Source organism: Eublepharis macularius, chromosome 15, assembly GCF_028583425.1.
Source record: "Eublepharis macularius isolate TG4126 chromosome 15, MPM_Emac_v1.0, whole genome shotgun sequence".
Lineage (NCBI taxonomy): Eukaryota > Metazoa > Chordata > Lepidosauria > Squamata > Eublepharidae > Eublepharis > Eublepharis macularius.
The window spans coordinates 43,750,497-43,765,377 of record NC_072804.1 but is presented as its reverse complement, the minus strand read 5'-3'; the positions used below and the strand labels follow the sequence as shown (position 1 = coordinate 43,765,377).

At 44.8% G+C, this 14,881-nt stretch overlaps 1 protein-coding gene across 6 annotated transcripts in view; it reads right to left on the bottom strand.

Annotated features, from left to right (window-relative positions):
* Positions 1-14,881, bottom strand: part of SCMH1 (Scm polycomb group protein homolog 1) — a 63,520-nt gene that overhangs the window by 41,734 nt on the left and 6,905 nt on the right. For 5 of the 6 annotated variants that reach the window (XM_054999144.1, XM_054999148.1, XM_054999146.1 and 2 more), the window contains 4 exons: positions 11,893-11,963; positions 6,760-6,828; positions 4,207-4,277; positions 1,941-2,175 (listed from right to left, as the gene is read on the bottom strand). In XM_054999144.1, coding sequence (XP_054855119.1) covers positions 1,941-2,175; positions 4,207-4,277; positions 6,760-6,828; positions 11,893-11,917 — 400 coding nt within the window. In that variant the 5' untranslated portion in view covers positions 11,918-11,963. Of the gene's footprint in view, positions 1-1,940; positions 2,176-4,206; positions 4,278-5,209; positions 5,290-6,759; positions 6,829-11,892; positions 11,964-14,881 lie in introns of those variants that run through there. The other variant, XM_054999147.1, reaches the window with a different exon arrangement.

Sequence of the window (14,881 nt, the reverse complement as noted above, 5' to 3'; positions counted from 1 at the left end):
GTCCGGGCAGGGAAGCTTGGCACCCAGCATGATAGGGTGAATGTGGGAAGAGATGTTCCCAGAAGTTATGCTCCTGCATGTGCAGACACCAGGAACAGGAAGCTTCCAATCTGTAAGCCAGCTGGTAAGAGACAGGGCAAAGTTAAGAAGAACCAGCAGCAGCATTTTAAAGTGCACAAACAGGATTGTTATTCTGACCAAGCTTGTTCCTTCCCTGCTGAGACTCAGCTGCAGAAGCTACTATATTAACAGTTAAAGGAGAGAGGGGGTGGTATTGTTCTGTCAAGGCCTTGAAAAAAACTGCAGCCATTCCTCTCCCTCTCTCTTACAGGCTACAAATTAATACAGCATGTGAGTACTGAATAGGAAAGCAAACCTACTGCCATCGAACTTGTGGTCTACTAACTCTCATGGACGTTTTCCGGACTGCATTAATAACTTTTGGAATACCTGCATCCCCAGATGTAGACAGGCTCAGTAAAGCAGTCAGAGAATGCACGGGCCAGATAAAACTACAATGTTCCTTTCTAACTCTGTTTAGTAGCTTTGAGGCTACATCATGATTATACCTCCTGCCCTCTAGTGGCTACGAAAGGGAACAGCAAAGCATTCATTTCCAAGATTATCATTTCCAGGAGATAATTGGGTAAGCAAAACTAGTGCATTACACATAAACAAGAATCAGCTACTAAGTATTGGCCTCAGCTATTCTACCCAAAATTACTGGAGGGTATTGGAACAAAGTCAAAAAGGATATTGGCAAGAAGTGACAAAGTGATTCTAAAACTATACTCTCGGAATAATATGATTATTTTAAAGTGGTTCTTACACCCAGGGTTCCATAAACACAGTCCTGCAGGGATCATAAATCTATTTAGTGCGTCTGAGACTCTCCAAAGAATGGCACACAGTGAAAGACCAAGGGAGCTCCAGGAAAAGAGATAATCAAATAGTTGCTGGCTATCAAGGCTAGCTGTGACTGGCAGACCCCAGTTTATAGCCAGAGTTTGTCTAGCTTGTTAAACTAAAGGCTATGGGAAAATCTGATTGGGAAAGCACCAATGGAATGTCTTTCTTGTCGAAAAAGCAGGAATTCCTCTCCTTGACCTTCTAGGAGAGAGGTTGAAAAAGCATTGCTGGGAACTAAGTTTGAATGAATTAACACTGGAAATAATGCATAGTTTTAACAAAGAAAGATGGATTTTATTTTTTAAAAAGACCCTTTTTATGGAAGATCTGTGCTGTGCCCAAGTATTTGTGGGCTGGACATAGTACTAAAAGGAGGGCATGGCTTACCTATGCGGTGTAGATCAGACTCATCTATGTTAAACTCAACATGGATTTTACACAGTAACCATGTCCGAGTTCTCTAATGTAAAAACCTGGCTTTGTTAAACGTGTGTAAAGCTAGATATTTTTTGAAAAAGGCCCCTGTAGCTACCAAGTCATCTGGGGTGTGTGTGTGTCTCATATTCATTATAGTTTCAAACCTGAGGGCATTACCGCAGCAAGATTTAATTTCCCACATGTCAACAGGGATGCTGTTTTTAGCCACCAGCAATGTGCAAAAAATAATTCATCCAAAGCAGATAAGGAGAAAAGGCGGTGCTTACTGAAGGGGGGGAAATATGTCAAGCAAGAAGTAGTCATTCCCAAAGTGGGTTAAGGGGTCATAACGAAGGCACTGTCTACAAAGAAAAAGCATCTATTTTCACGGATAATCTGGGCCAAGGTCGCCATATCCTTCAAAGAGCATGAGCAGGCACACACATGTACCTCCCCTTCTGTGTAGTGCTTTATTCTTTGATCTCACCTCCTTGGCATTCACCACCATTCCTAAGCAATTTTCTGGATAACATGAACAGTAGAAGGAATAGCTCTCTCAGGACTGAAACCACAACATAAACATGCTCCTTGGAAGATAAAAAGTTTCTATTCACCCAGTGGGGGCTGCAGCATCCCTCCGTCCTTTTCGCAGTTCCCAATAGGCTGGATTTCCGCAGAATCCACCAGACGCCAAAAGTCATTCTTATTGTCGCTCCCATCCAGGCGCAATCGGAGACGAGCACCTGTTAGTCCCACCACGGTGGCAATGCAAGTTGAAGTGGTGTTCCGGGGGTCCTGGGCCTCTAGCTTCATGCTGATCTTGAATTCATTGGTGGGTGGGGTATATGACTGAAGAGAAGTAAGATCTCAGTAAGACTCGGTACTCAAACCTCACATCTTCCTTCCTACCCAACCCCCTTCATTCCCTGAATTGCTTCTCTTTATCTTAAGAACAGCGTCTTCAGAGCTTGATGTCCCAACTGACAATTGGAGAGAATCTAGAATAAGGGATGCAAATACAGACCCCAACATAATTTTAACTGTTCTCAAAAATGCTTACCATTGCACAGTTAACCCCTCCAATCATTTTATCTCTGAGGATTCAGTGGAGGAGAGGAGACTGATGCATGCTACTCTGGGTCCCCAAGGCGGGGTATAAGCAAACAAACAAATAAAATAGGGGGTTTCAAGTTGGCCAGTTTTCTCTGTGGTTACTCTGACACTTGCTGTCTGCTCCTATGCATGTGTGTTCAGAACAAATCCCAACAATTTCAGCAGGGCTCACTGCCAAATAAGTGTGCAACTCTGTTCACACAATCAGGTGATATACTATTAAGAAGTTTAAAGGATATCCAAATTTATTGCCGCACAATTTAAATTACAGGTTCTTTGAAAATTTTCCCATCTAAAATACAATTTTCTTCTGCTCCTCCCCCTTTCCAAACTGGGAAAATGGAAGACATACTTCAGGGTGGAACCGTTTTGCAGCTCCATAACTAATGCTGGATAACTCTGTAATTAACAGTTGGCTAAGACTAAGGGATTTATACTTTACAAAATACCAAATGGTACAATTTCACAAACCAGTTATATGCAATACTTTCCACACTAAGCAGTAAAGTTAAGTTTACACGTGTTAAGAAAGATTATATACATTTCAATATACATTTCAATTTCCAATGAGCTAAACTACACAAGACGCCGGACACGTGGCAGGTTCCTGCAAGTTTACCTGGGAAGTGTAGTTGGGCCAGCAGCAGCAGGGCCAGAAGGACAAAGATTCAGAGAGGGGAGCCTGAAGCTGACAGGCGGCTAGCAGCGGCAGAAGGAGCTGCTGAGGCTGCTGCAGCCACTGCTAGACTCAACCACCCCTTCTCACAGAGAGGGGAAGGGGTGTTTGAGTTTAGCAGTGGCGGCAGCAGCCTCAGCAGCTCCTTCTGCCACTGCTAGCTGCCTGTCAGCTTCAGGCTCAGCTCTTTTGGGGCTCCCCTCACCAACTCTTTCCTTCCCGTCTTTCTTGCAATGCTGCTTTGCAAAAATCCGCTCCTCTCAGGTTTTCCTCTAGGAACTCGGGTGCGGAGGGCATATCAGAGCAGCAGCAGGGCCAGGAGGACGAGAGGAAAAGAAAGAGTCAGTGAGGGGAGCCTGAAGGGAGCCGAGCCCAAAGCTAACAGGAGACTAGCAGTGGCAGAAGGCTCTCTTCGGGCTCTCTTCACTGACTCTTTCCCTCCTCATAGATGCAGAGAAGTTAGCTGTGTTAGTCTGTGGCCCTGCTGCTGCTGCTGCTGCTGCTCTAACATGCCCCCCTTCGCCCCCCAGAGGAAAACCTGAGTGGAGTGGATTTTTGCAGAGCATCAGGGCCAGAAGGACAGGAGGGAAAGAGTTAGCAAGGGGAGCCTGAAGCTGACAGGTGGCTAACAGCAGCAGAAGGCGCTGCTTTGGCTGCCACTGCTAGACTCAACCACCCCTTCTAACAGACTCAACCATCCCTCTGTGAGAAGGGATGGTTGAGTTTAGTGCAGCAGTGGCAGCAGCCTCAGCAGCTCCTTCTGCCACTGCTAGCTGCCTGTCAGCTTCTGGCTCCTCTTGCTGACTCTTTCCCTCCCATCCTTCTGGCCTTGCTGTTGCTGCTGCTGACCCGACTACACTTCCCAGGTAAACTTGCAGGAACCTGCCACATAACAAGTGTCTCGTGTATTTGAGCTCTGAATTTCTGTGGAGTCTGGAGGTGTTTCCACAGCTTCCAAATTACAGAATTTTTGCACCTCTGTCCCTCAGGAAAAAAAATGTGGAAGAGTCTTTCCCATATTTGTCCGTGACCTGACTAAAAGCAGACCCTTTCTCCCAACTGTTTTAAAAAATATAAAATGTTCCCATTACCTGCTTGAAGCAATGAGAAGGGGCTGGGATCGAACATGTCTCTTTCAAGTATTTATCCCAGGCAAAGTGACCTATATAAAGATGGAGGGAAAAAAAGACTGAGCTCAACGGAAGTTTTGAGAACTCTGGAAAACTATTCACCTTCTGTTAGAATCCTAATGAAATCCATGGGATTATACTGGCTGCCACCACACTGAATGTCCCTCCACCATCACAACACAGTGCTAGTGGAGCAAACCACTATAGAAGCTGATATCATCTCTGGCTTGCAACAGAAAGCTACAGCACACAAGAAACAGACAGGGGAAAAGACAAGTAATCTTAAGGCTGAGAGCCAAGCTTGATGCTCCAACCTTTAGCCTATTCTTTCCCCCCCAAAGAGAAAAGAAGTAACATCTAAGTAGCTATTTATTTCAGTTATTCCTTTTACTGAGGAACTGCCATACAGCAAAAGAATGCTGGGCAATGCATATACAGAGGGGAAAATACGCAACCAGTTAAAAAACCCACCACTCAGGAAGGCAGGCCCTAACACCATCAACCTAAACAGAGTTACACCCTTCTAAGCCCACTGACTTCTTTCTTCTTCTATATCTTGTACATTACAAATACAAACTTATACACAAACTAACCTAAACTTACAATAAGACCAGTGACTTCAATGTATTTAAAAGGGTTTAACTCTGCTTAGGATGGGACGGCACTGGGAAGTTAAGTCCCACAAAAATCTTCAGCAAAACATTGGTATTTGGATTTATAGTGGACATTTTTACTTCTACTATTGATGGCCTAGGCTGTTCTCTCTCTCTCATTGTTGCTGGTTACTTACATCTGATTTTATGGTTCCATAGTTTTTATATTGTTATAAACTACCTCAGGCAGCCTGCTTTGGAGAGGCAGTGAGAAATACTCTATAAAGACAATACTTATTTCTCTTATTTTTAAGAAAACATGCTTTAGAGCACCCTATTAGATGTCTGGGTAATTAGAATGAAAATCTCACCTCCTACAGGCCTGTCCTTTATTAGCTCCTGCATGCCTTAAATAGCAAGAGACCTCTATCTCTCAGGCTTTAGGAGAACACTAAAGACAGCAAAAGCAAAGAGTCATTAACAGCTCTCATTTGACTATTCATTTTCAGGTTTTCAATCAGGGCCCACCAAATGGAGCAGCTATAGGGTTGCCAACAGGTCTAGAGAAAAATGTCTTGTCCCTTTAACATGTGGAAATGGGCAGCTGCTGCTTTTCATGGCATTGGAAGTAAATAACACCCCCTGGTAAATAACACCCCATTAAGACTCTACTAAAGGACAGGGACAATTTTTCCTCCAAGCAGCTAGCAATCCTAAGCAGCAGGCATGCACACAGATTATTTCATGCTGCCTCTGCAGAATGTTAGAAATGTGCAGCTTGACTGAGAGGTAAAGAAGTCTTAAGCCTTACCAACTGACTTTTGCTAAACTTTCTTTTTTTCCTCATCGATTCAAAAACAACTTAGGTCAGGAGCTGGCTCAATGGAAAAGCTTTGTAGCATCTAACAGCTTACATCACAGAATCACAGAGTTGGAAGGGGCCATACAGACCTTCTAGTCCAACCCCCTGCCCAACGCAGGATGAGCCTAAAGCATCCCTGACAAATATTCATCCAGCCTCTTCTTGAAAACTGCCAGTGAAGGGGAGCTCACCACCTCCCTAGGCAGCTGATTCCACCTTTGAACTACTATGACCATGAAAAGTTTTTCCTAATATCCAGCTGGTACCTTTCTGCATGTAATTTAAGCCTGTTGCTTCGAATCCTATCCTCTGCTGCCAACTGGAACAGCTCCTTGCCCTCCTCCAAATGACAGCCTTTCAAATATTTAAGGAGAGCAATCATGTCCCCCCTCAATCTCCTCTTCTCCAAACTAAACATTCCCAAAGCCCCAAGCCTTTCCTCGTAGGGCTCAGTCTCCAGATCCCTGATCATTCTTGTCGCTCTCCTGCACCCTCTCAGTTTTGTCCACATCCTTTTTGAAGTGAGGCCTCCAGAACTGCACACAGTACTCCAGATGCGGCCTGACAAGGGCAGTATAGAGGGACTATGATGTCCTGCAATTTCGATGCAATGGCCCTTTTGATACAACTCAAGACTGAGTTTGCCTTTTTTGCTACCGCATCACACTGACTGCTCATATTTAGTTTACAGTCCACTCTTACTCCAAGATCTCTTTCGCATATACTACTACCCAGAAGTGTATCCCCCTATCCTGTATTTGTGCTTCACATTTTTGTGGCCCAGATGTAATGCTGTGCACTTATTTATGTTGAATTGCATCCTGTTCACAACCGCCCACTTCTCCAGAGTATTCAGGTCTTGTAGAATTTTAACTCTGTCTTCTTGGGTGTTTGCCACTCCTCCCAATTTGGTATCATCACCATCATATTCCAACAATGCCTAAATGGGCCCATTAAAAGATACCATTGGGCTTGTTTTGTTCCCCTTAGGAGGCGCAGAGGAACTGCCATTTACAAATAAGGATGAGAATGGAAAAACAAGACGGATTTGTTTCTTACCTTGATACTGAGAGGGAGGTTCTGACAGGCGCCCGTACTTGTGCTTTTTGCCATCTTTCCAGTCTATTGCTAAGGCAAACAACAACACCACACAAACCCGTAAGTGGGGAATCAAGTTACTACAGCTTTCCCTTCATGAATAAGCCATTATACCTCCTGTTGCCCTCTACTCATTACTCTACCTGCTTGCAGCCAACAGAGTAAATGATGCTGGAAGCAGCTGGAGCTTCCCTCCATTTTGATTGAAACATATTAAGCTAAAAAAATAAAACTAATCCAACTTCATATATTAAAATATCGAGAGTATGGTTTAATGAGCTTTAGAGGCCAAGTCAAACCAGAAGATCTGCCCTTTTCCAAAAAAGTCATCATGACAGCCAGTAACTAGTGTCTGTGTGGGGAGGGGGGAAGGAAATTGTTGTTTCGCTTTATGTCTCAGAGTCCCATCAGCTGCAAAATCCAGGGAAGACTCTGCTGAGAATTAGGAGCACTGTGATGGAAAAGGCACAGCCCCTGCCCCCCATCCCAACTCCCACCCTGAACACCATTTAAGTTGCCAATGTATGATCCGTCCAGTGCATCAACATATAACTTTGCTTGTGGCAATGTGATCTAATTGAGGGAGAAAGGATCACACTTTAATTTAGCTTTTTCCCCATGGTGCATTTCATAATTTCTTACCACACAGGTTCCCCAGGAAACTCTCAATCTTACCAAATAAAAGTGATAGACAATGCCTGTAGGATTAATTCTGCTTTCCTCTCCCCATCTGCGTAGCTCCACAATGCCTGTCTATGGGGACTTACACAGAAGCTGCTTGGATGGCATGGGGTGGGGAATCTTATGCTGCCCCCCAATAGTTTATCTAAGAACACTAGTGAGCCAGCATTTATCTTGTGCCACCACTACAGACAATATAACCTTACTAAGCAGTCTGTGATCACAGTGTAGCATCTCATAAAAGATCATGGGCCAAATTGCAAAACAAGACTTCTTAATCCTGCTTCTTGACATTCCAGGAGAGTCAGGGAAATCTACCTTTATTCAGAAGTGCAATAATGATACACACATGATAATACTATTTCATGCTGCTTCCAAATAGGAAAAAGAAAGAGACAGGAAATATTAAAACGTGGGACAAGTGTAAGATATTGAATGATTTTTTTAACCCCGATTTCTTGCATATTTTCAAACCTTGTTTCTTCAATACATGCTGTACATGTGAGATATCCAAGCATAATCAAGTTACTTGTATCCACCCCTTTCCTCTAAGCAATGTAGGAACGGGAGAGAGAAACGGGCTGAATTTTCTTGTTACAAGAAAAAAAGAGATTCTAAGAATAATTTCTGATATTTACATGGTAGAAACTCTGTTTATTTTATAGAAATGAAAGTGAAGGGGATGGGTGAGAGAAGAGAGTTCAAAATAAAAATTAAAATCACATGCAAAAATTGTGAACCTTGTTCTTCCTCTCTTCCCAGCTCCAACTTGGAATGGAAATATTTAAGATGCATATCTATCTCAGATCCAAGCCTTCTAACACTACATTGTACTCCTCCAGTTTCTTTTTCCTTTCAGCTTCCAGACATTCTTCAAAGTGTGCGAAAGTATGTAATGTCAGGGCTTGCCGCGGCTGCCGCTGGGCGTGGCACTGGGCGGTCTGCTCCTGACGTCACAGGGGGGCCAGGGACTCTGCAGGACCCTGCTCTGTGGAAGGAGGGGCGGTATACCTCACCCAGACTCCCTCTCAGTCCACTCGCTGGCCTGCTCAACCTGGCCTGCTTACCCTCTGCGTCCTCCTTCATCTCCTCCTTCCAGAACTCTCCTCCAAGCCTCCACCCTTGCATTCTACTGCTCTCACTCCACATCATCACTCCTCACTCACACCCACCACCTCAGAGCTCTTCCCAGCCACCCTTTATAGGGTTTCCTCTCTCTGCCCCGCCCTCCTTCTAGGCTTGTTCCTTCTCCTGACCGGGCCCAGCTGTGCGTCCCTCCAGGTGTTTCCCTCCAACCACTAATCCCTCCTGGGCTCCTTTGCTTTGCTGGTAGGGTGGGGTTGAGTGCAAGCCATCCCCAGCTGAGGGCTCCTTGGCCTTGCACACTAGGAGCTGCCCCAGCCAGCCTCTGTGCTATTGAGCTTGCCTGGCCTTGCTCACGAGGAGCTGCCCCAGCCAGCCTCCGTGCTATTGGGCTTGCCTGGCCTTGCTCATGAGGTGCTGCCTTAACCAGCTTCTGCGCTGCCAGCTCAGCAATGCTGGGCGGGGCTACCCATCTCCTCCCCCAGAATGCCTGTGGCAGCCCCCCCTGGAGAGGCTTGGCTTCTAGCAACTCCTGAGCCAGGCTGCTGTCTTCTAGCCATGGTGTGGCTCTGGGCTGTAGAGGCTGCTTCCTCTCCCTGCCAGGTAAGGGCTCTGCTTGGGTTGCTGCTGCTGCTGCTGCTGCTGGTCCCACATTCCCCCTGCTGTGGCCCTTTCCCTCTGGCCTGCTTAGCCCCCTTTCTTCCCCCTGGAAGGTGGGACTGGCTGGTCTCTCCTTGCCCCCTCCACCCCTCTGAGGTTCTGGCCTTTTACCCCTTCCCCCTGGAGTAGGTAGGTTCTGGCCCTGGTTGCCGGCTTGGGGGGTGGGGTTGCTGCCACCCTTTTGTCCCCTGCTGTTCCCTCTTGTCAAGTCTGGGGGCTGGGGCTCAGACCCCGGACATGTAAGACAATATAAGCTTTGGGCAGCCTATGCTCAAATAAGGATTTGTCAAAAGTTATTGTTTTGGGGAGTGAGAGTCTTGCATAAGCTTTCTAATCCCCATGTTAGCTGGGGGGCGGGTGGGTCGGAAAGCATCCTACATTCTAGAGCAGCCAAAAGTTAAGGACTGCCAGAAGTTAGATGCTGTCTATTGGGGGGAGAAAAGGTCCTTCTCTTTACAAAAATAAGAATTTGGAGCGGTGCCTCTGAGTACAGAAGATGAAGAAGACATATTAGCAATGTCAAAACATACTCCCCCCAGCAGAACAGTATGGTGTTCACATGCTAGTTACCTCTAGCAACCAATTACCTGGCTTTCTACAGGAGAAGCAATATTAACTGTCATTATTAACTTTTCAAAGCAAGAGCCCTTTTTAAAAAGAAAGCTATTTAAAAAGCAACAAAACAGAAGAAACCTGCAGAAACTCTGTGAATAAGCATCTATGTCAATTACAGCTAATATATATATATATATGTATATCTTCAGCTGCTTTCTAGAAAACCCATCTGCAATGACAGGAAAACCGCTGCCTTACAGGCCCAGGTGCGGATTGGGGGGCATATGGCAGATGGAGTTCGTAAGCGGCAGGACTTGCTCCATGAAGTAAATGAGGACAAGCTCCAAAGGCAAGAGCTGGAATCAGCCTGCCAAGGCCAGACCACCACCCTGCTGACTAATCAACCAGCATCTTCATTATCAGGCTCTCCGACTGCCTCTCAGCAGGCTCACACGGACTTCTGTTTTCCTCCATTTACTCTCGTTTCTGTTAAAGGACAAGTGGTTCTAGAGGGAGGCTAACTCTCCCTAGGATGAACAAATGGAGATGCAGGAGGAAAAAGCTATTTAAAAAGTGCTTTTTAAATTAAAAAGCGAAGTGGTGATGGGGAGAAAGAACAGCAATCAAAACATAGAAATGTCCTATAATAACCCTTGCAAAAAAAGATTTAAATATAGAGTGATATACTATCTTCTTTACTGAAATTCCCTCCCCCTCTGCTTTGGGGTAGAAAATTGCTAGTCAAATTTTCAAAGATTGGGCGGGGGGAGGGAACTGAAAGGAGGGGAAACAGAGCTGTAATGAAAAAAATGCACTTTAACCTAGAATCCCCAGACAGCCCATTCGTGCTTATATGTGTTGAATGCAAACTGTATGGAGCATTTCCTGGGACTGAAATCACAGTTGCCTTGCAGTGGGATGAAAGATTATGGCCGCTAGAGGAAAGTGCCATGAGGTAGGCTGGTGGTTGGTTTCATGCCTCATTAAAGGGAAGGGTGCATCTGCTAGCATCACACCAGCTTGTACCGTGCTGAGCGTGTAAGCAGATGGTGCCAAAGCAGCAGCGTAGGGTTACACATGCTCCCTTCGGCTGGCCTTGCAGGTTAACAGAACTGCAGGCGAGGCTCCCCTTAAAAATAATTAATTGCCAAAATTCCATTTGTTCACAGCAAAGCAGACTGTAAATGATGGCAGACAAAACACTGCCTATTACTAGACAACATAATCTAGGTAACTGCATCATTATCATATACATTTATATACTGATATCTTTGTACAAGGAGCTTTATGGCGTAACACTGGCTGCATCTGCACTGTAGTGCTTGCTGCTACCCCTGCCACTTGCTCCCTCCATTTTCTCCGGCACAAAAGCACATTCTCAATGGCCATTTCACCAGACTCGCCCCCCATAGCCTCCTTCTCCTCGCCAAACTATACTGTAATTCCACAGTGCAATTAAGTAGGGAAAGGGGCAAAAGCCCTTTAATGTTTTCCATGCGCTTTTTTAAGAGGGCCTCTGTAGTGGCTGGTGGGGGGGGGATGATTGTGCACACACACCCCTCTTGGTCTGCGGTCATGTGGAGACAGGGCTCTAAAAGTGGGAGGATGTCCATCCCATTGCAGGATGAAATTCCATTTTGGTTGAAATAGCCCTAAGCGCACACACATATCAGGAAAACAACATTTAAATATGGCTTCACTGATTACAAAAGAGGAAAGCAAATGGACTAAAGACAAATCATATCCATCTCTTCAGACTGGAGGTGGCTTTCTTTGCAAGGAGACCAAGATCTAAATGTAGGGTACAATCTCAAAAAAAAGGTCCCATCTCTGGCCCCACTAATGCTCATTTACTGAGCGTATAAAGAGCTGCCTTACACACAGTCATGACGCTTATCTGTCCAGCTTAGTATGTGACAGGAAGTAGCTCTCCAGGAAGAGAAAGGGCTTTCCCAGTGCTTCCTACCCAAGATCCTTAATTTGAGATGCTGGGGATTGACTCTGAAACCCTTAGCACACAAAGCAGCGCTCTGCCACAGCTCCTTTCCAAAATTCTGATTGACCAACACATCCCAGTTAATGAAAGGGTCCTTACAGCTGAATAGCAGTGCTTACCTTTCTGAGGGCTTGGCTTCCGCATTATACTGCTGATTACAGGTCCTCACCCTGGAATTGGCTCAGGTTTACTGAAGGAGAAAGGGACAAAAAAGGGGAAGGGGGATAAATACAAAATTCCTGAGAGAAGGTAAAAAAAAAATGTTACGGAAACAGCACACAGGAAAGTTTCCTTTTGTTACACACTCAGTATCAAATATCAGCTGTAAATGTTGACAAAACATAATTTGTGCCTCAAAAGCAAGCGATTCCTAAAAACAAAACAGGTGGTTTTTAAATCAAACTGCACGACCGTAATGAGCTTTCTTGTTTCTGGGAATTCACAAAGCAACAATGCTTTTAAGTTTTCCTTTCTGAATTTATGAACAACAGAAATGGAACCTAAATGGTCTTGATTTTCAATTAGACTTGTGGTTCCGTGATTAAAACCTAAAACGACTGTCCTGTGAAACAACTACGGAGCCAACCTATTGACAAACACAGTATAATCCTAAACAGAGTTACACCCTTCTATGTACACTGAAGTCAGTCGGCTTAAGAAGGGAGTAAAAATAGTGTTCAGGAGGGCACTGAGAGTCTGCTTACTTTAAGAGTTCTATGCTTTTTATTGCCAACATTGAACTTATTTTCTCTAATATACCACCATTTTCTTCAGATTTACAGCTGAGGTTAGTGAGAGCACAAATTCAAAGAACAGCACATGCCTGCTTTAGTAGGTGGAAGCCCAACTGTTTTTTCCCCCTACTTGGTCAGTCACCAACAAGCAAACTGACCCAAGGAGTATGTGATAAAAGAAAAATAAACCTACCAAAGTTATAGAAACCAGGCCGTAAAGTGCACAAAATATTTTCGTGCTCCCCTACCCTCCCAGCTCTGGCATCGTCAAGACGCTCAATCCTTTAAAAATTTTTTGGAAAGGTCGTGCCAATTTCAACAGGATTGGCACTTGAGCAAACACACATGGCACCACTGCCTTAGGGCCAAGCTAGATGAGATGGGGCGGCCCTCTGCATTTCTTCATGCACCTGCCCTAATCATGTGTAAAGCAAAGAGGGTGGTTTAGTTTTTTTAAACACTCACAAACACAGAGTTGTCACTCTCCTTTCCAGCTACTGGCATTCCCTTAAAACTGCAAAACAATGTGGGGGGAATATTGGATGGGCAGAAGAGGGTTAAGAATTCCTAGCAGGCAGCCAAGAAAGGTACTAAGCTAACATGCGTGCCAGGAAGCAGCAGACAGAGAGCATGTGTTCCATGCCTGTTGAAAAGTCTCTTGGCTGAATAGTCCAGAACCTGGAGTCAAGGGAAAGGCAAGCTAATGTACTTGACAGTGAGTAAAAGAGAGGAGACTTAATTCCAAGATAGGAAGGGAAAAGGAATCCTAGAACTGAGAGTAAGTGAATGGGAAGAAGAAAAAAGGAGGACAGTCTTGGCTTATCTCTTCCCGCCTTGCCATTCTAAGAGCTGAAGGAAAAGAATTTCGCATCGAAGACCACCAGTGAGAGGCGTAGGACAGATCCACAGGATTAACAAGCAAGTAGTAGGACAACTTGTTTCCTGCACCAGCAATTAGCACAAAATCACCTCTATAATCCTTCCCCCCCCCCCCGCCCCGCCTCCATTATGTGGAGTCTCCTAAACACTAGGCATCAAAAATACATTCAGAGGAAGCCCTGCTCCATGTCTGATCTTAACTTGCTCAACAGGAGAACAGCAAACTGTTCCAGCAATTCATGAATTGGAACGGCTCCCGAGATACTGTTATCATAAAGGAGTCGGAGCCTCATGCAGTTTCTGGCACAGAGTCAGTTATTTCAACAGCAGAGCAGCGTGGCGGTATTTCTGAATGGGAGAAGAAGGTAACAGCCACACATACTTGCAAAATCACAGCAGCGTTTCCAAATTATGGAAGGAAAAAAAATCTGGATTGCTCACACTGTTGCAGGCATGAAAGCAAACTATTGGAGGAACCAACATTTTGGATGAACGCACAAGAAGTAACCAAGGGCAGGCAGCAGCCTCAGAGACAGTGTATGAACTGAATTTAAATTAACCTGATGTCTTCTAATGTGACCAGGATAGCTAACCATTTTCAGTGGCATTGTGGAAACAAATGGGAGAGTTCCAGTCCAATCCTAACCATCTCTCCTGGAAAGCAAATTCCAGTGATGTGAAAAAAAATTACTCTCATGTAAGCACACTTAGGATTGTAGCTTTAAAGGCTACAGCTTTGAAAGACAATATATTGCATCTCCTTAAGTGCAAATATGTTATTAAGTAGGTCCTAATGCCTTCATCTGGGATGAAGAAAAACACCTTCTCCATGCTTCCCTAATTGAACAGGGAAATAACATAGAACTCTAAAAGAAGAAAGCTGTGAGATTTTCTGTCTAATCACTGAAATTACATTTACTTCATGCCAGAAGTACCTAAGGAGGAAGCCCCCTCCCTTAAAAGGCTGATTCTCCAACATTAGGCAACTCAACAAGGTCGTTCATTAATTTATACCAACCCTGATAGCGGCCACTGTCTCAAAGGAATCATCTCCTATATTTCTACAATACAGGATAAAAAGGTGGTTGATGGTCAGAGAATTCAATGAGCATTCTGCTTTTAACAACATATTTTAGCCTCTCTTTTAGATTTTCTTTCTAGAGATAGGTGGCTAGTTGGTTCCCCAAGTAGCTCTGAAGACATTCAGTGCAGAAGGGGCTTTAAAATCCAGGCCAAGGCACACCCCTGCAGGCTTCCTCCAGCACTGTGGTTACTTGCTGCTTTCTCTTGTCTCACTTGGCTAGAAACAAAACAAACCTCCAAGGCGCAGGAAGTTGGAGCACATGTTAGAGTGAAACTCTTCACATGTTTTGGACTTGACTTGTGGCACCCCCCTCCCTGCACGGCCCACGACTATACTGGAAGATAGAATTCAGCACTTGGAATTACCACTTCTGCACAAGTTTAACTCTCATATTAAGATAAAAAGAGCCTG